At 30.1% G+C, this 22,387-nt stretch overlaps 1 protein-coding gene across 2 annotated transcripts; it reads left to right on the top strand.

The window, feature by feature from the left end:
• The first annotated feature begins 364 nt into the window (after positions 1–364).
• On the top strand, positions 365–21,255 carry LOC114281114 (nucleobase-ascorbate transporter 4). 2 transcript variants are annotated; one of them, XM_028223550.2, is made up of 14 exons: positions 365–509; positions 13,968–14,065; positions 14,180–14,356; positions 14,458–14,558; positions 14,658–14,733; positions 15,611–15,670; positions 16,311–16,507; positions 17,826–17,922; positions 18,254–18,340; positions 18,436–18,494; positions 18,997–19,088; positions 19,186–19,263; positions 20,447–20,607; positions 20,728–21,255. In XM_028223550.2, exons 1-14 carry the CDS (start codon positions 401–403, stop codon positions 20,944–20,946), a joined length of 1,611 nt encoding a protein of 536 aa, XP_028079351.1. In that variant the 5' UTR covers positions 365–400; the 3' UTR covers positions 20,947–21,255. The 2 variants fall into 2 exon arrangements, with proteins under 2 accessions (XP_028079351.1, XP_028079352.2); XM_028223551.2 differs by lacking the exon at positions 365–509 and adding an exon at positions 11,801–12,462.
• Positions 21,256–22,387: the final 1,132 nt, after the last annotated feature.

Genomic DNA, 22,387 nt, shown 5'->3' on the forward strand with positions numbered 1-22,387 from the left:
ATACTCAAAACATAAATTGCATACCTTAGACCCACGGAGGTGCCTATTTTTTTATAATATACTCAACCCAAGTCCCACTAGAAGTATGACTTCTATGAACCCCAATTTAGTGCTTACTTTGGACTCTTTAAGAGATAAAGATAAACTCCCTTAAGAGTTTTATCTTGGTTAAGTCCCCTCTTTGTCTTAGGACTCTTGTCCCTTATCTGCTTATCTTGGATTCCGATATCTTCGGGGATAACCTCGGCAACTCCGAGACCATCTCGGCTTAATTATGACGACATGTGGCACCTCGGCTAGCACGTCGGCGTCACCATGCCACGTGTTGGTATTCAGAAAATATATCCCCACACCAAATATATTCGTTCATATCTCTCTCTCTCCTCTTCTGCTAACAGATATGTTACCCGGTTTACCCAATCCTTTTCGTACTAATATATTTGTTCCACACCCTGTCAAGGAACAACTTCCTGGTGTCGACTACTGTGTTAACAGCAATCCCTCATGGCGTGCGTCTCTCTCTCTCTCTCTCCCTCTCTCTCTCTCTCTATATATATATATATATATCTTATTCTTCTAAGCATTTCTCTGTTTTTTTTTGGCTGAATTATTATTCAGTTCTCATTGTCCTTTGTCTATTTGCTGATCATGTAAATGTTGCATTTTCTGTATATTCAAGGGCATTTGTACACACATACATGTATGTAAATGCATATATATATACATAATCGCCCTGTATTTTCTCTCTCTAAATTGCTCTGTTTACATTGTGCTTTGTTGATGATGAATTCATCGGCCATGATAATCTCCTGGTTTGTGGATTCGTTGTGTGAACCGATCGTTTCCCTCTAGTTTTCTCTTCTTATTGAGCTTTTTCCTGGAATGTTTTTGGTTACATTTGTGCCATCACGGAGCGCGTGATCTCCTTTTATTACTTCGACGGTCTCGAATTCGGATTTCATGAATTCCATTTGCGATTGATTTTGTTTTCTACGACGAGGTTCATTGTTGATTCTCAGCATCCTCAAGTGTTTCAATTAGATCGCTATGGAATCATGGTTTTCTCAATTTTAGTTGATTAGACTCTTTGGTTTATAAAACTTCTTTTCACTAAGTTTTGCTCTGCTGGGTTTATAAAGATGAACCAAAAAAAAAAAAAAAAAAAGAAGAAGAAGAAGAAGAAAACAAGGGCTTCTGCTAAAGCAGAGTTAGTTTGGGGAGGGATTTATGGGGAGGCTGTTTTAATGACTTAAACTAGTGTAAATAAGAACACTAATATGCTGCTTGAATCGTGGCCCGTTCCGGTATGTAGAGCGGGAATGTGATACACTATCGGCCATAAAATGTAGTACCATAGACTTGTATTGATTACACATTTAATGGAATTCTAAAGTAATTGTTTTTTAACAATTAGACATCTAATTAAATGTATTTTTATTTATTTATATTTCTTCAAATTAATTGCGTAGCAAAACATTTTTACAAGCATTAGGACTTTTTTTTTTTTTCCTATCAAAACTAATCCAATTTTAGATTTTCATTCATTATATTTGATTTCTTCCCCTCATAACGAAATATTTATCTTGCATTTGGTTCATAGATTTGGGTAAGAATTTGAAAATGAAAAGTGAAAAGGAAAAAGTATGTGAAATATGAATAAAATATAACTACAGTCCACCTACATTTTACACATCTTTTCTCTTTGTCTTTCCAAATCTTTTTCTAAATTTATGAACCAAATACAACCTTAAGGAAATATATTGGAATGAACTTTTAGAATGCCTTTGGATCACTAAAATTAACTTTTGGAATGAAATTATATCATGTTTTACAACATACATTCCAAAATATAATTCACTAGGCTATTAATATTTTCTAGATCTAAGTAACACAAGCCTTATTATATGTACCTCTAATTTGTGCGAATTAGTTTTGCCAATGCATTTTGAGTGGATGTATATGTTTTATTGGTCTGTTTGTTCGGACGGACTAGATAAAGAAGATTGGAATCTATCGGATTGTTAATTCTGGGATACATTGTCCCTAGATTATTTGGTTGGACTGGATTTGTATCTATGTTTGTTTAGTCATAAGATTAGATGTTAGGAAATAACTATTTGATTGGATAGGATATGAATCCTATATTTGTTCGGGATATTATGGAGAATATTAAATGCCCGAATGACTATTTACCCTTTTTAATTATTTACTAAGTAATAGCAATATTAAACATATCTTCAATATTTTAATTATTTTTAGCTAGATTAAATAAAAATATATTTTATTTTATTTTTACACAATTAAATAAATTTATTTTTTAAAAATTAAATAAATTAAATATCAATAAAAATATATTTTAGTTTTTTAATTAAAATTTTAAATAAATTTATTTTTAAAAATAATAATAATGAAATAAAAAATCTATTAAAATTTAAATAATAAAATTAAATAAAATATAAACAAAGTTTTAAAATAAAACATCAATAAAATATCTATAAAAAATTATTTTAAAAAATTAAACAAATAAAACATCAATAAAAATTAAATAAAATTATTTTATTTTTAAATTGAGACATTTAAATTTTATTAAATTTTACTAAATATAATACATAATTAAATAGTAGAAGGTCAAAATGGTTATTTCACCACCTAATCTCATATCCCCCTTATCCTCCCGTTTGTGTCCCAATCCCCCCATGGGATACAATAGTCCAACAAATTTGGAACTAATAGTCCATCACCAACAGATTTGGGTCCGTCATCAACAGATTTGGGATTAATAGTCCGGTGCAAAAATTTTGAATCAAAAAACGGACTATTAATCCGAATGAACTATTAGTAAAATTTCATGACTCAATCCCTCGAAAACAAACATTCTAAAATATAATTCACAAAGGTATTACTAACACAAGCCTTAATATCTACCTCTAATTTGTGGGAATTAGTTTTGCCAATTCATTTTGAGTGGACGTCTATGTTTTATGAGTTTTATCGAAGTCCAGTAACGGAAAATTTTGGATTGGTACATTAAATAATACAAAAAGTCAAAAAGTCACTATCCTATTTAAGTCACATCATCTTATTTAAATCATATCACCTCTCTAACACATCACATCAAACCCAACCCAAACCTAACACATATAAGCCAATAAATTAAAAAGTACACTTTTTTAGAACATCCCAAACTAACCCTTAATACAGCTGTGGCCATACTTCTTGGTTTTCAGCACTATGTGGTAATGCTTGGGATATCATAAAGGATATATTTTGATTGTCCTGCGTGCTATTTTAAGGAGAATAACAAATCAGTACATATTTTGACCCCTAAAAAAAAAATTTAAAAAATCAAATTAATGATAAATTTTGTAAATTTTAATTATTAAGTATAAACTTTTCCATATATATGTAATTATTTTTTAAAGGTATAACTGATTTGTAATTTCTCCTTATTTTAAAAGAAAACTACAGTGGTGTGGAATATGAGGAAAATTATTACTAGTAAATGGTTAGCAAGTGAAAACTTTATTTACAAACACTCCTTTGAGGGGTCGCTTGCCTCCGGTTTGAAATCGAATTGGATGGTACTGTTCGGTCCATGAGAGTTTATCACGAGTCCCGTTTTAATAATTCGAATCATTCATATGTAGAATTTGTTGAGTACTATATGCCTGTAAAAAATCACGTTGATCAAATATTGATAGCTATCTCATCGGATCAGTTTTTTGTCAACTATTAATTTATTCACTTCAATTTTTTTAATATAAAACTGATTTGATCACATAGTTATCGATATCCGATCGACGTGTTTTCTTACTAGCCTATAGTAATTGACGGATTCTAAGTATTGAACGGTTCATATTATCAAAATGAGACCTGTGATGGGCTCTCACGGGCCGAATAATACTATCTAATCCGATATGAGACTGGAGACAATTGCTCCCTTTTTTAAAGGACCTCTTACCTTTTTATTTTTTTATTCTCCTCTCCTACTTTTTTCTATCAAATATTTCTCTCTCTCTCTCTCTCTCTCTCTCTCTCTCTCTCTCTCTCTCTCTCTCTCTCTCTCTCTCTCTCCTTCCTTATTTTTATTTTTTATTATTTTATTTTAATAAAATATGTATAACTTTTAAAATATACACAACGTTGCTCACATCAAAAAACACAACGTAAAACTTATATAAGGCAGGTTGCAACTTGATGTACTAATACATACTGTAGATTTGCGACCTATGTTGTATCACTTGACTTAGAATCAACACGCTAGCTAGGGATACCACATTTTTACTCCATTAAAAAAATTATAAAAAAGAAAAAAAAAACAAAAAAAAAACAAGGATGAATCATGGAAGGAAAAGAAACAAGCTAGCTAAAATGGTATTATGTATTTTAAGGATTGAGTCCATTTTCAGGTACTATAAGTCTCAAATTCTCTACCAAATAAATGATTAAATGTCTTACATATGTGTGAGGTTCACTTTTTTGTGAACCTCACACCCATATGAGAAATTTTGCCATTTATTTGATAAAAAATTTAATATCCTAATATTACTTGTTAAAGTAATGTATCACTATTAATGCATTGATAATGTTATATTATACCTATTGTTTTGGCGATAATAAATCAACTTTATTTTAAAGGGGAATTTGTTGTGCAGTAGAATATGGGAAAATTAATGGTAACTTCCACAAAATTCTCATAGCAATGGCATGTGAAAAACTATGTATAAAAAAGGTTATATTATATATATTGCTTTGGCGAAAAAGTCTACATCATTCTTTTTTGACCCTTTTTGGTTTTATTTTCCTCTCACACTTTTTTCTATCAAATCGAGTGCAGGCACACGTATTCTCTCTTTTCTTACCATACAACTTTTAAAATATAATACTAATTTTTATAAAATTAATATTATTGAGTAGATATCGATGATACCTTTAAAATCAGGCTAATATTAATTATATTAATAAAAAAATTATATTATTTGAAAAAATTATATAATTAAAAAGACATGTATGGTTGAAATTGTGTAACCAAAAAAATTTATAATACAAATAATAAAATTATCTAAAATAAGTTAAATATAAAACAAAAATTTCAATCTCAAAGTGAAAAACAAATGAGAATGTTGAGTTTAAAAATAATACAGCTGTGTTGGGTGCAAGTAACACAGTTGTTATGCAAACTAATAAATTTTATAAATTTTTTGTTAGTAACCAATGTGTCATCCAATAAATTTTTTTTTTAAAATAGACAACATTACCCACTTCAATAATGTAATAAGTATCACATTAACAAATAATAATTTTTTAATAAAATTTGTTAATTTATATAGTATTAGAAAATGACTACATGGTTCCATGTACCCTCTAAATTATTACAACAACAATGATTCATCCCAGTAAAAACATCACCACTAATAGCACTAATGCATTAAAAAAGTAAAAAAAAAAAAAAAAAAACACAACTCCAAGACCAAAACATTACATCATTAATGGCGGGACCCACTGCCACCTAATTAGTGGGAGCATTAATTAGTGCTCCCAAGCATTTTTCTTATTACAATTACTTAAAGTGACTCTATTGGATGACTCTTCTTAAATAAGTCATTTCATGGCTTGTTTTGGCGGCTCTGCTAAAAGTCATTTTTTTTGGATTATATCACCTCTTTTATTTTTTATATATTTTTACGAAAAAAGTTACCAAACAAAAACAAAATCAAATATTAACTTTTAACTTATTTTTTAAAACAAGCCTATATCCAAGTTGAAAAGAAAAATCAAATATCAGCTTTTAACTTATTTTTCAAAACAAACCTATATCAAAATTGAAAAGAAAAGAGAAAAAAATAAAAAAATAAAATAAAGGAGAGGTTATTAAGAGGAAGACTAGCCCAAAAAGAGAAGAGAAAGTAACAATCATCATATTTTTTGTTTGTCAAATTATGGAATAATCTACTTTAAGAAATTTTTTTAATTATTTATTATTATTTTTTATATATTTTAAAAACTTTATTTCCACTTATCATTCTAGCATTACTCTAGCTCTTTCAACTTGTTCTACATTGTGTAATTCCACATCACTCATAAGCACAAAGGTAATCCCAAATATACTTTTGTTAACTATCCTACAATATTTTTCATTTGCAAGTCCTAATGTGCTATTTTTTAAGTCTATTATTTAGATATTTGATTCAATAAATCGTAATTTTCATAGTTAAAATATTTTATAAACAATTTCTTCTTTACAAATATTTTTTTGAACACTTAGCAATTTGGTGATATGAATATTCATGTTTTACAGTGTGAATGTTTACATTGACGTGTGAATTTTGACATTGACACATTGTTAATATAGATATTATTATTAGAGATAGTTTGATAATTTTGTCACTCATAAGACTTATTAGAACATAAGAAAATAATTTAGATTAAGTGAAGTATAAGTAGGTGAAGATAAATTTATGAATAAATATCCATATTTTTAACATATTGTAATATTTATTTTCCAAAAAAGAAATGAAATAAAAGGAAAAAGACCCATATACATATTCATCAATTTTTATCTTTTTTTTATGGTAAACGGATAAATTATTATTTTTATTATTATTACAATTCTCTATTCATTTTCTTTTTATTTTTCTAACCTTAAAAAAAAAAAAAACTAGCATAGTCCACTTTATTTTCTAAACTTTATTTTTTGCTTTTTTCATTCTATTTCCCTTAATTCAAGATCTATATTAATATAGGTATATGAAAAAGGGGACAAGGAATCTAACAAGTGAAAAAGTCCCTCGAGTTAGCTAATAAGTTGCCTTCAATAATATATTTATCTACTAAGCAAAATGGTGAAAATATGAAGAAAAAAAGTTGTTTATTATTAATTTATTGGGTAGAAATAATTAAATAATAATATGTGGAAGGTTAAAATTGGCACATATGTGAAACTAGTTACAACTCGTACATCTCATTAGGAGGTTAGTGATTCAAAAATTTTCTACTTGTGTGTGAGTTTTGTTGTATTAATTATTGTTATATTTGATTTATGTATGAATCAGATTAAAAAACAAAAGAAGACTTGTTTAGCAAATATTCTATTGACGAAGACTTCACTATTCAATTACTTCTCTTTTAGCACTAGGTAAAAGTATTTATAATATAATAAATTACAATCAAATAATTATACATACATCAGTGCAATAATTAGCCCCATAATAGAAGGAAAAAAAAAAAAAAAAACCAGTTGAACAAAGTTTCATAATAGGAGAAGAATTATCAATCTTTAGTAAGTTTAATTTTTAGATAGAAGTGTACAACCATAACTAACTGAGTTAACTTAATTAGTTTCCAATTATAAGTTAGTTGTATCCAAAATTAATTAATTTTTTTTATTTCCTTGACCAAAATTTGGTTCAAAATTAATTGACGTTGTAATATGAAGTTGTGGGTTCAGCTCAAATAAAAAAGAGTTTAATATCTTTTTGAAGTGCTTATTTTTCCTATTATAATGAAGAAAATTTCAATCCAATTGTAATATTTATGAAGTTACTCATAATATATAACCACTTAACTAAGGAGAGAATCATCAATGAAATTCAACATAATCAAATCTATAACTAATCATAACTTATTAACTTTATAGGTTTTGCTAGCAAGTATTTATAGAGTACAAAAAAAGCACAAATAAAAAAAAATAAAGAACATGATGAGATATTTTTCATTGAATTTAATGTATTTTTTTAATTAAAATTAATACATTTTTTGTAATATTTTTACCTACCTTCAAAATATTTTCTTTGCTCAATCCTAATATTAACCAATTAATGTCTCAAGACATTCATTAATATGTGCCTAAATTTCTATACAATTCATATCACATTAAAAAAATATTATTAAATACTTGTAACTGAGTTTATGTTAAAATTATTATGCATTAACTTTTTTGTTTTTGGCTACATTATAAATACACTTTCTAATTTACTTATGATACAGATTATTCTATATAATTTTAGAAATTACATATTGCCCTTTTAAGTTTGACTCATTTTATTAAAAAATTATAAAGTTAATTAATAATTTTTAATGATATTAGAAATATATTTTAATTAGTAACAAAAAAAAAAGAAAGAAATATAATTTAATTAACAATTCAAATAATTTATTACTGTGCAAAATAGTAGTTAAAAATTTTATTTTATTTTTATTAATTTTGTTAAATAAAAAATTATTTTTAATTTTTAAAATTACATAAAATAATTTATATTTAAAATAAATCTATAGAAATATATTTGTACCATTTGTGTTTTGTTCAATACAATTTCAAAGACAAAAATACTCTATGAAAAAAAAAAAAAAAAACTCTATGCTGCTGAGCCTGATGGCTAATCATTGTCAAAATACAGTGAATCTCTGTTATGTCCAGACAAATCATATGTCTAATCTTAGAGAATCTTGACAGTTTTTTAAGCCAAAATGACCAACAAGACTTTGTATTGGCTATTTTTTTAAAACGGGAGGGCGGTGATTATTTGATTCTGAAAATTTTATTATACACATTTTAGAAAAATGTTTAGGAACTTTCAGGCGTGTTTGGCAAAAGCTAGTTTTTAGTTTTTTGGAATAAAAATTCATAAAAAAAATTAAATGGACTATTTTAAAAAGATGGTTATAATTAATTTTTTGGTTAAAAATTGATTATAAGTTGATTATAATCAACTTTTTGTAAGAGAGAAGTGAGTTATAATCTAGCAAGTGGATTATAACTTACTTCCCAAAAGACCATAAAATATCATATTAAATCCATAATCATTTCACTTTTTCTCTCACAAATATCACATCAAACTATAAAAAAATTCAACTATTTTTCTAAATTTAAAAATTTTAGTTTACTAAAATAGCCAAAAGCTAAATAACTTATTAAAATAGTAATTTTCCAAACACCCACAAAATGTTTTATCAAATATCTCACATGGTGTGGGACTCATATCATGTAGGTCTCATGTGGATCTCACACTAATGTGAGACATTTGATAGAATATTTGCTAAAATATTTGAGATCCCTAGTATTATTCCACAGTTTATATCATATGGATCTTTAAGGTATGTTATATTTTTTTATTTTATTTACGACTATTTTTTTTAATTATGATTTTATTTTAATTATAACTCATGAGATTTTTGATTATATCTCATATATTGGTTAGTTATGACTTTTTTTTTAAAAATTTTAATTATGACTTAATAAATATGAAATTATGTCATTTATTATTTAATTATAAGATGTATATGATATACATCTTTTGAGAGATACGTATGATATAACAATTGAAAAATATATATTAAAATATTTTTAAAAATTACAAAAATACATGAAAATATACATTAAAATTTTAATTCTTTTTAACGTTATTTGATTCTTAATGAATATTTGAACTCGTAATCCCATGTGCACGTTCAAAGTTATTACAATAATGTTCCTACCAAATCAATTAACAACACATTAATAAGAAAATTTCAAATTAATAAAAATAAAAAATAATTATAAATTTATAAGGTAATGCCAGTGGAAATTATGTTGCAAATGACGACAGCCTCTTTTGGCAATTAAGTTAAAAGTCAATTTATTAAAGCTATGTTTGGTTTTTGATTTTTTTGCTAAAAAAATACAAAAGACAAAATTGGCCACATAAGCTAATAAGATAAATTGTTACATCCAAATCATAATCATTACACTTTTTCTCTCATACGGGAAGTGGGTTGGCTTTTTGGCTATTTTAGCCTGGGCTAAAAAACTTGGTTTGGGAAGGGCTTTTTGGCTTTTTGGCTTTTTTGACTTTTTTTGTGAGGGAAGAGTGTAATGATTATGGATTGGATGTGATATTTTGTTTTTTGTGGCTAAAATAGCCTATTTTGTCTTTTGTGGCTAAAATAGCCAAAAAAGCCCCAAAATTTTCTTCCCAAACGTAGGCAAAATTCAAAAAAGCCGAAAATAAAAATCAAACGAAGCTAAAAAAGCTAAGTTAAAATAGTCAAAAAGCCAAGTTATTTTAACTCTTCCTAAACGAAGACTAATTTTTTAGATTTTTTGGATCACATCACTTTTTCTAAATTTTTTTTTGGTACGTTTTTTCAAAAAAAAAAAAAAAAAAAAAACCGACTTTTAATCTGTTTTCTAAAATAGGCCATTTTTCGCTTAGATTGGACTATCACTGACTTATTCATAAATTTAGGACTTGTTTGACAAGTGACTTTTTTAGCAAAAAAGTCAAAAAGTCACTAAAAAAATCAAAAAGTCAATAACTCATACAAAAAAATCAAAGATCATCTTTTCTCTCTACTTTTTGCATATTTTCACAAAAAGTCATCCCAAACATATTAATTTTTTTTTTAATCCATATTTTAATTAAATAACTAAAAAATTATTAAATTAGACTGTTCCTAAACGAGTTATTTTTCACATTGTGAATCGACTGTTGTTTTTTATTATAAGAATATTGCACTGAAATAATTGCCTCCCATGTGATTTTTCATGCATCTTAACGAGTCACATTATTTTTTAAATATGGTGAAAATTATTCTCTATGTGAATGCCCGTTTTGATCCAACATTTATTTTCTAAAATAAATTTTTAATCCATTTACAAGTTTCAATTTTTAAAAAAAGGTTGGGGTTGTTTGGACTCATAGGCTCACTACGGATGTGTTTTTGATGATTTTAATGGTTTATTTTATAAGGTTTTCAATATATATCATTTATGAAAAAATTAAATCGATTTGATAATTGTATCATTTTTACTTTATCATATTTGTTTTTGAGAAAAAAAAAAAGACGACAAATGCATTTTTTTGGAAGATTTGGTCAAAACCTCCTAATAATAAAATTTTAATGCATTAAGGACAAATAAAAAAAAAAATTCTTGAAAAGTCCAACAAATATCACTATTATTAAAATATTAAATTTTAAAATAATATAACTTTTGATGTAGATGTTGGTTTTCAATAAAATTAATATTTTTAAAATTCTCTCATCAAAATTTATCAAAAAAGATTCACATTGGCTATGAAATTTTTTTTAAGAAAAATTATTACCGTTGAAATTAATGTAAACAATAACAGTAACATGTTATTCTGTTTGACAGTAATATGTTACTCTGACAATATTGTGCAAAAAAGAATTTTTTTTTTTTTTTAACTTTATCCTTATTCAATTATGTGTTTTTTCCTTAAGGGATTTATAAATAAAAAAATTGGACTTTCCTTTTCACCAAACAAGGGTCTAATAGAGGGGTTTTGACTAAATTTCTCTTTTAAAAATAGACATTTTTTTTTTTTGATTGTTGGAGACAAACAAAATAAAATAAAAAAATTACAATTATTAAATTAAATTAAATTTTTTTCATGAATAACAGACAAAGAAATTTACAAAATAAATGATTTGAATAATTGAACCAACAGAGACTCAATTCTAGAAGAAAAAAACATAAACACCATTAAATTATTAATATTTTGAGAAGATGGTTAAAAACTAATTTTTTGATTTTTTTTTTTTTACTTTTTTCACTATTTTATATGAGAAGTAATATAATTCAAAATAAGTTAAAAACTGAGTTTTAATTTTTTTTTTTTTTTTTCTTTCTTTTAAGTGTGTTGCCAAAACAAAAAATTATAAGCACCAAAAGGAATGACAAAACTGGATAATATCATATGAGCGATGAGTTTTATTATTTATTATTTTTTAATGAAAGTTGTATTTAATTTAATAGAAATATTAAGAAATTAGGCGAATCCATCTCTCAAGCAAGCAAGCAAAGGATGAACAAATCTCCATGTCCAAATTACAAATTTATGCCTGTGCTCCCTTTTCCTCTCTCTCTCTCTCTCTCTCTCTCTCAACTGCACACTAGATGGAAATATACGCCAGTGTTACAGTAATCAAGTGCAACTGAAAATTGAGAGAGAGAAGACAAGTTTGTTGCTAGTTTCGCACAAAAACCTGTATTTGTCTTTGTGTCGGGGTGAGGAAGTCACGTTTATTGCTGATGTTAGGTTGCTTTCCGAAGAATATACAGAGAGAGACCCACTCGCAAATATATTAGACTTCCCAACTGCTTAGAAAATAATATCAAATTGGTCGTTGGGGAGCTTCTTTTAGTCCCAACGTCCCTCGCCTAATCTTCCATTTCCACATCCCCAACATCGTCATCATCATCACCCCTCTCTCTCTCTCTCTCTCCAACTTTTTATTGTTCGCTCCAACACAACCACATTTCTGTGCTTTTATATAAATACATATACATATATGTAGAGAGAGAGAGAGAGTGAGAGAGAGAGTCGTCTTCCTGTCACAAACACTCATCTGTTAGCAGCAGGGGAGAGAGAGAGAGAGATATGGCGAATATATTTGTTCCACACCCTGTCAAGGAACAACTTCCTGGTGTCGACTACTGTGTTAACAGCAATCCCTCATGGGGTGCATCTCTCTCTCTCTCTCTCTCTCTCTATCTATATATATATATATATATCTTATTCTTCTAAGCATTTCTCTGTTTTTTTTTTGGCTGAATTATTATTCTGTTCTCGTTGTCCTTTGTCTATCTGCTGAACATGTTAATGTCGCATTTGCTGTATATTCAAGGGCATTTGTACGCACAAGTAGATTTACACACATATATGTATGTAAATGCATACATATAATCGCCCTGTTTTTTCTCTCTCTAAATTGCTCTGTTTGCATTCGTGCTTTGTTGATGATGAATTCATCGGCCGTGATAATTTCCTGGTTTGTGGATTCGTTGTGTGAACTGATCGTTTCCCTCTAGTTTTCTCTTCTCATTGAGCTTTTTCCTGGAATGTTTTTGGTTACATTTGTGCCATCACGGAGCTCGTGGTCTCTTTTTATTACTTCGACCGATCTAGAATTCGGATTTCGTGAATTTCATTTGCGATTGATTTGTTTTCTACGACGAGGTTCATTGTTGATTCTCAACATCCTCAAGTGTTTCAATTAGATCGCTATGGAATCATGGTTTTCTCAATTTTAGTTGATTAGCCTCTGTTTGGCTTGTTAAGTTTTGCTCTGCTGGGTTTATAAAGATGAAAAACAAAAAACAGAAAAAAAAAAAAAAAGAAAAAAAAAGGGCTTCTGCTTTGGGGAGAGATTTCTGGAGAGGCTGTTTTAATGACTTAAACTAGCGCAAATAAGAAACACTAATATGTTACTTACTGAATAATTACCCCTTGAAACGTGGCCCGTTCCGGAAGAATGTGATACACTACCTGCCATAAAATGCAGTACCATAGACCTGTATTGATTACACATTTAATGTAATTCTATAGTAATTATTTTTTAACAATTAGACATCAAATTAAATGTATTTTTATTTATCTATTTATCTTCAAATTAGTCATGTAGCAAAACATTTGTACGAGCATTAGTCATGGACCTTCTTTTTTCCTATCAAAACTTAACAAACTTTAGATTTTCGTTCATTATATTTGATTTCTTTCCCTCGTAACGAAATATTTACGCTCTATTTGGTTTATAGATTTAGGCAAGGATTTAAAAAGAGAAAGGAAAAAGAAAAAAGTAGATGAAATGTGAATAAAATATAATTACAGTCCACCTACATTTTTACACACTTTTTCCCTTTGTCTTTCCAAATTCTTTCCCAAATTCATGAACTAAATACAGCCTCAAGGAAATATATTGGAATGAACTTTTAGCATGCCTTTGGATCACTAAATTTAACTTTTTGGAATGAAAGTATATCATGCTTTACAACATACATTCCAAAAGTAATTCGCTAAAGGATTAGTGTTTTCTAGATATAGTAACACAAGCCTTACTATATCTACCTCTAATTTGTGTGAATTAGTTTTGCCAATTCATTTTGAGTGGATGTATATGTTTTATGAGTTTTATCGAAGTCCAGTAACGGAAAATTTTGGATTCTAACATCTTCTAACTTAATGCAGCTGTGGCCATACTTCTGGGTTTTCAGCACTATGTGGTAATGCTTGGGACTACTGTTATCATTCCCTCGAGCATCGTTCCTCAGATGGGCGGTGGCTATGTAATAACTTTGTGACACTTCATTGTACACTTGGATTTTTTCACTTTTTTTTCTCCTCTTGGAGTATTTCCATGGTTTCAATTTAAGGTTCTTCTCTTCTTTTCTTTGTGGCAGCGAGAGAAGGCTGAAGTGATACAAACTTTGCTATTTGTTTCGGGAGTGAACACTTTATTACAGACTTTGTTTGGAACTCGGCTTCCAGTGGTGATAGGAGCTTCGTACACATTTGTTTTTCCTATACTTTCTGTTGTGTTAGCTGATAGATATAGCATATATGTCGATCCTCATGATGTGAGTTTAGTCATTCTCATTCCCCTTCCTTTGAGTTCTGATTGTATTTCAATAATTGTTCATTCCTGTCCTTACATTGGGGGTGTGATTAATTTCTTCAGAGGTTTGAAAGGTCTATGAGAGGAATACAAGGAGCTCTCATGATTGCATCCATTCTCCCCATATTAGCTGGTTTTCTGGGTGTCTGGAGAATCTTTGTGAGGTAGGATTTTGCAGAAATGGCATGGTGAAAGAGCAAATTATTGTTCAATGTGTAATTCATTTTAATGACTACACTTTCAATTGTCTGATAATGCTATAGGTTACTCTCTCCTCTTTCTTCGGTTCCCCTTATTACGCTAGTTGGTCTTGGGCTCTATACGCATGGTTTCCCACAGGTAGGAATTCTTAAGCCTTCATTATATTATCACAAAATATGGATGGTGGTTATTTGATTCAACATTTTGTTCTATTTATGTTTTAATGATAGTTTTGTGGTTGTCTCCTAGTCAGCTAGACTGATTTGAGCACTGTAATCACACTGATGAGACGGGATATTTCATGTAAAACCTTAGAATTGGACCTAACCATCATAGTTGTAATTAGGGAAACCTTGTCTCCTAGAAGTACTATTCATTGCTTGTCCAAAGGAAATCTGATGATCCATTCCTTTGGTTGAGAATAATGAAACTGGCCATGGCTAGATCTTATTGGGAGGCACAGTTGCAGATGTCTCCACAAAAATAGTTGGCCAGCCCAAGGATTGAACCCTTAGTTTCTAAGTGATCAGAGATATTTTAGTCTTGTTGCATACAGATAGGGGTGTAGTAGTGAAAGTGTGAAGCATGGAAGAGGGTTTTCCATCAATTATGACCCACCTATTTTGTATTGCTGGTTATTCTATTCAACTCGACTTGCAGTAGTTAACATCATGATAGCCATCTCATTGGCCTTAAACTTTCAAGCTAGCCAAAATGATCTGATAAGTTGGATAGTTCCCAGAAAGCTAGCAAAATGATATAGAACCTCAGGTCATCTATTTAATTGAATAGTTAGGCCCAAAAAACCAAAAGCAGGAGCCTTTACTGGTTGGGCTGTCAGTGCAAGTTTACTGCAAGTTGGCTCGGAGTATATTATGTCACATGTTGTAATGCCTGGAACTTGATGATATTTGTTTGCTGCTGTTACTTATATAACATTTTTTTAAATGTATTCTGTTTCATAAAGGTATTCATATGTTTACTTTGTGCTTTTCATTTTTGCTGATGGTTGTAGCTGGCGCATTGCGTCGAGATTGGGCTTCCAGAGTTGATTGTGCTAATTATTTTAGCTGAGGTGAGCTGGTTCTTGATTACTGATTTATTTCATCTGACTATTATTTAATTTCCCGTAGTTTGAGATGCTTTGACATATTTACATATATTTATTTATCTGAATGCTATGTTATGAGTGGATGGTTCTATTTGCTTTCCTACTCGATTGAAATTTGTGTCCAGAAAGCAATGATGCATGAACAGGGGCCTTGGACCAAGCACACCATGGAAGTATTTTTACTTTTTCACTTTACAAAGGAAGTTTGATCAATCAATTTTTAGAAGGAAAGTGAAACATATTAACAATATGCCAATGGACTTGAGGTTAATGATCATTCAGTTTGGTTTATCTTTTGAGTAAAACCCTGAAGAAAGATTGGAATAGTTATGGTCATGGATGGATTTTGTTTCACCGGGAACTATTCAGCTGTATGTGGTATAGATTGGCTTTCAAAATCCCCTCCTGTGCTCAATTCTTGCTGCACTTTTCAGTTTAGTGATTGGAATAAGTTCTCCCATGATTTAACCCATTTTTATGTGGGATCTGATTTCGTTTTTGGCTATAAAATTGCTGATTTATTTCAATCCTTTGTTTCTTAAGATAGACTTCAACGTGAATTTCTTGAGGTGATATTTGATTTGGGTGACTAAATATTTTGCAGTATATTCCTCATTGGTTTAAAACCAAAGGAGCCATATTTGAGCGTTTTTTCGAACGATATGCAGTCCTTTTATCGATAGCAATTATATGGCCATATGCAGCACTTCTGACTGCAGCAGGTGCATATAAAAATAGACCCCCAAATACTCAGTTTAGTTGCCGTGTTGACCGCTCTGGGCTTCTTGAAGGCGCTTCTTGGTATGATCATTCCTAAACTTGCATTTCACTTAGTCACTCTTTTAATCTTAGGCCTTTTGCATTATTCAATGTATTTTTCCATGCTAATTTACATTTTGATTTTGTTTCTACTTTTCAGTTTGGTATTTTGCTTCCTAAAATCCAGTTTCACAATATGTTATGGCATGGTCAGTGTATGCTATGAAGTATTTTCAGTTATTCTAGTTGACTTTGCTTGGCTACTAAAAACTTGAAATGCTCATTCAGTTCTATGAATCAGGGATATCTAGGCATGTGTTGATGAATTTCATGTTAAGTAGTTTTGCAATGTGGGCAGTAGGAATCTAACATTTAGCAAATTCCAGAGTTGTGTTTTTCAAAAAATAATAAACTCTCTTCAGTGTTAATAAGGCCTGTAAAGTGGTATTAACAAAATTTCTTGCATGATTAATTTTGTACTGATCTGTCATTTGTTGCAGTAACCAAATGTGTGAAGGAATAAAATTGAATAATTTCCTTTTTTTTTTGTGTGTTTTTGTTGTAGTGTGTGGTTTATTAATTTTTTGTTTGTTGTGTATTTTTCCTCCATGCATCTAAGTTTCTCCAAATTAAAAAAAAAAAAAAAGGAAACAATTGGAGCAGGAGTGATGGTACCAATACCAATGCAAGGTAGAAAAGCTGTTACCAGGGGCATTGGCTATGCTGTTCAATCTCTGTGTATCTACTTCTATTATGATCAAATAAGATTTGGCCGAAAATTAACTTGTTGCCTAAAGTTATGTTATGAATATGATAATTGCCGAAACTAGCATTAAATCCCGGAAAGTGCTCTCTTTGTCTCTCTGTTCTTCTCCTTGTTCTTTTAGTACTAGAACACCTTAAGTTAGTCTTAAATTTTTAAATTTGAAGCACAATATTCTTGATTTCTTACTTTCTAATATATTTAATGGTAATTTACCAATAGGTCCTACTTTTGGGACTAATTACCCATTAACTCTTATTGATAAATTTGTCAAGTGATAAATTTATCAGTCTCTCTTGTTTTTATGAATAAATTTACAGTGATAAATTTTTCTACAAGGACTTGTAGGTAAATAAGTCCAGTTAATAAGATTGATTAGTAAGTGCCCCTTTATTTAACTTCCAATATTTTTCTTCATTCTGCATTTGGTCAAGGTTTTACATGCATAATTCTAACGTCAAAAGATGAATTATCTGTTTCATATCATGCTCTTGGGAGAAATGAACATTATTTAAGCACTGCAAATGATTTTCCCCTGCCAACTTTGGTTTTATGCTTCACTTGTTATAAGGGCTTCTGTTACTTCTCAACATGCAGGATAAGGTTTCCATATCCATGGCAATGGGGGACTCCCACTGTAAATGCTACGGATGCTTTTATAATGATGGCGGCTGCTATGATTGCGCTTGTTGAGGTTGATTTATTCTAGTGAATTTTTGAAGTCTTTTGATTTTATATATAGCTGGTGTCTTGATTTTTATATTTTTCTAGAAGTAGAATGACGATGCAAGGTGTTTGACAAATCGCATAGATAAATTTCTTATCTTTGTTGTGTATTTATATAACGGATGAGCTGGATTCTAATGTTAGGACTCCTTAAATGAGTCACCCCCATATTATTTCCTCATGTTCTGTCCATGTGATATGATTGTTGTTCCTTTACTTTTGGAGATGAATTTGGGATTCATATTGAACTTATTTCAATAAATGCTTTTTTTTTTCTTCTTTGATTATTGTTATTGCAGTCTACCGGCACATTTAAAGCAGCATCAAGATATGGGAGTGCCACACCTCCACCGCCTTCTGTTCTCAGCCGTGGTGCAGGCTGGCTGGTAACAATGGATCCTTCGATAGATTATTATTTTTTGTTTCTAGATGTCATATGTTCCACAAATCTGACTCACCACTCCTTTCTTTTGTGAGTTAGGGAATCGGATTTTTGCTGGATGGTTTGTTTGGTGCTGCAAGTGGTTCCACTGCATCAGTGTAAGAAGTTTAATCTTTGAACTGAAAAGACTGAACATTGCTTTCACTGGAGGATACTAAGATGAAGACATCTGTTACTCTAATATCTAGTTTACTCTAATATTTAAAGCAGCATCAAAATCCATACACAACAGATTTTCAAAAAATAAAAGACAGGTGGGATAGCCATGTCTAGATCATCTGGATTGATTGGTTTGTGAAGTAGAAATTTACTCTGACCAATCTTTAGATGAATCTCACAGCTGGGTCCACTTATGAGTAGATGTCCCGATCCAAGTATCTATTTTGCCTATCCAAAAATGCTAGAGACCACAATTTATATCCCAAAATTTACTCACAATGACGTGGCAAATGAGTTGGGCATTATATGGTTGAGTTTGTGACAAATCAAAAGTTGACATGCCATGTCATTGTGGGTCAAATTAGGGGAGGATTTTTAGGGGTCTTGAACATTTTCCTTTGTCTATTTACAGGATCTTATTATGTTCTGCAATGTCTTTAGTGAAAATGTAGGTCTTTTGGCAGTAACACGAGTTGGAAGCCGAAGAGTGATTCAAATATCAGCAGTATTCATGCTTTTCTTTTCTGTATTAGGTGTGTTTAAATCAATCTTCTAGCATCCTTAATAACCACGAAAAATTGGGTATTTGTTGGTTGGGCTTATTTGTGTCATTCTTTTGTCCATAACCAGGAAAATTTGGGGCTATTCTAGCATCTATACCATTGCCAATTTTTGGAGCTATGTACTGCATCTTGTTTGCCTACATGTGTATGTTTCCTTTCTCTTTTTAGGAGATAATACTATTGAAATTTCTTTTTGCTAATTTTTATGTTTGGCCATAATACCTTTTATGATCTAACAAGGGATTTTGACAAAGAAGCATTTCTGATTTTCAAAGGAGAACATTTGAATACTTCCAGAAAATAGAAAGAATAAATGTTTAAATAATTCAGTGCTACAATTTATTTGTGGAATGAAAATGAAGACTTGCAACCATTGCCAAATGGGTCCTAGTCATCAGGAAACCAAATTTTATTTTCCTTCATTGGTGAAATTATTTAGCGTTTTCATGTTTTTTGGCTCAATCCATCAGCAGGCAATCAAAACTGATCAGTAGAAATCATATGTTTTAAACTAACACAAATTTACTGGGTTTGACTAATTCAAACAAAACTACCACCACCATGGTTTTTTTTCCTAATCATGTATTCTAGCCAGACGGACATGATAATATACTCATAGTGTGAACTGGACACTAATAGAATATTCTTATTCCAATCCACACATTAAGATAATGAGACACAAACATCATATGGCATAGAGGAAAAATAAAATGTATTACTGAATTTATGTTGCTTCACACCCTCAATCAACTACCAAAATTTTTATCACTGAATAAAGTATGACAGGCATGCTCCTACTGCACTGGGCTTTTCTGAAAGACGTGCTATTTAATTGGCCAAACATAAACTTTCCAGTTGGTCATCATCATGATAATTTGTAATTTCTAGTCAACAACTTTTGACTGAGTGCTTCAAAGATGATGTAGAACAACCAAGATAATCCCTTACAGTCATCTGGATATGACATACAAGGGGAGGCAGATCAGAAAGAAAGAAACTGTGTTGCCGGAATTGAGAAAAAATCATTGGGTGCTAAAGATTTAGAATGTTGTAGATGGAGTCAGAAACTTGATTATTGCACTGAAACTGTCTTGTTGGTACTGATTTCTTGAGTGATAATTGATCATCAATTCTATTGCTCAGAACAATTGAAAATTGTTGCGCAACCTTGTATTGCATTTGACAAGTTTTATGCCTTTTTTAATGTCCTTCTGGCCATTATTAGAATTTTTTAATTGCATTTTTTTTTTTGAAAAAAAAATTGTATATGCAAATAATTAATTGTTAATGCAAATTTGGAAATTAATATGGTATCCATGGTGGTGCAGCTTCTGCTGGTCTTGGTTTGCTTCAATTCTGCAACCTTAACAGCTTCAGAACAAAGTTCATTATAGGTTTTTCAATCTTCATGGGTCTCTCAGTGCCACAGTACTTCAATGAGTACATGGTAACTTCTGGCCGCGGTCCTGTTCACTCTAGTTCAGCATGGGTATATAGATGAAATTTAACTTCGTCTGATTAATTGGTTTTTAGTAGTTACTGAGAGAGTTTTATGTTTGGAGAAACTAAATCTGATTTTTTTTATATTTTTTTTAAACATGATTTGCAGTTGAACAAAACTATGCAAGTGGTTTTCACATCCCCGGCCACAGTGGCAGCTATAATCGCTGTGTTCTTGGACCGCACTGTTGCTCGTAAGCATAGCTCAACTCGAACAGACAGTGGCAGCCACTGGTGGGAGAAGTTCAGGTATTTCGATACGGATCCAAGGAGCGCAGAATTTTATTCACTACCTGGGGGCCTTACAAAGTACTTCCCATCTGTCTAGCATCTTGAGTTATTTTTGTTCAAAAAAACAGAAGACATTACCCAAAGTCATTCTCCCATTGAACTCTCAATACCAGGGAGAAAATCAAGAAAGGAAAAGTATATTGACATATATATATAGGAGTAGAGAGAGTGAGAAACCTACTTGATCTGGATACAAATTCTGTATATTGACAACCTTTTAAGATACGGTGGTCTAAAATGAGTTCGCAACTTCTGATGATAATAATTAGGTTTTCTATGTAAAAGATAAAGTTCTGGACATATTTATATGAAGGAATTTAATGCTGTGAATCATTCTATTTGGTGATATTGTTCCAATTTTCTTTTGTAATTGGTTTTATGCTTTCAAATGCTCTAAATCACAAGTGGGGTTTGGTCATTGTAAGTGTGTCCAGATGATGGAATTTGGAATGCTGTGTTTAAGTGAATGAAACAGAAGTTAATAATATTACCTGATGGACCTGTGCCCTATTAGGTGAACAGCATAGAGATTAGAATAAAGCGAAGAGTAATATTAAGGATCATGAAAAAAATATCATGAAAATGATCATGAAAGATTGTCTCCCTTTAGATTACACATATAATAAAACACCATACTCTAATCAAATGATAAGAAATCTTCATGATATATTTTATGATATTTTTTTCATGATCCCTAATAATATTATATAGAGAATATATGAATTGGGTTGTCGCTTAATTGAATTTGAACAAATGAAAAACGATATATATGCTTACTTTTGGCTTGAAACTAATTGATGTGTTGAGTATTGATTGGTCAAAGCTACGTGCTTACTTTAGCACTAATCAATCAGTACTAGACAAGTCAATTTATTTCGAGTTGAGTATTGGCTTGAGTAACCCTACTCTCAAACACATACAAGGTTGTTTGCATCGATGAGAGTTTCTTTTGTGGTAATTTGATTGATGAGACTGGACTTTTAAGCATTGTAGTTCTACTATGTGTAGGAAGTGCTGGCATAGTAGCATTGCCTATGACAAATCAAGGTTTCTTTCATTAAATCGCTATGGCAGTGCTACAAATAAATTGAGTTATTCATAAACAATTTAACTAATAACTTGTATGTTACTATATTCTGTTTTGAACTCTAGGTTTCTATATTCTAACTGAGCTTCTTACAACTTGATTAATAAAAATTGAGTTTGATTTAAAAAAAGTTTCACTCAATTATAATATATACATAAATAATAGTCACATATGTGTATAATAATTAAGGATATAGCTTTTCTCATTTCAATTTGAGAGAAATTTTAGGCTTGATAAGTCTATTTTGAAACTGATTTTGGTAATCTAAATTGTTCACTTTTTAGAACTCATTGAGCATAATATTTATGCAAAAAATAAGATAATTAGACATCAGTAGCTACATGTTTGAATAATATTGATTTTTTTAAAAAAATAGACGACAAATATAATT

Source organism: Camellia sinensis, chromosome 2, assembly GCF_055761805.1.
Source record: "Camellia sinensis isolate YWXY chromosome 2, ASM5576180v1, whole genome shotgun sequence".
Taxonomy (NCBI): Eukaryota; Viridiplantae; Streptophyta; class Magnoliopsida; order Ericales; family Theaceae; genus Camellia; species Camellia sinensis.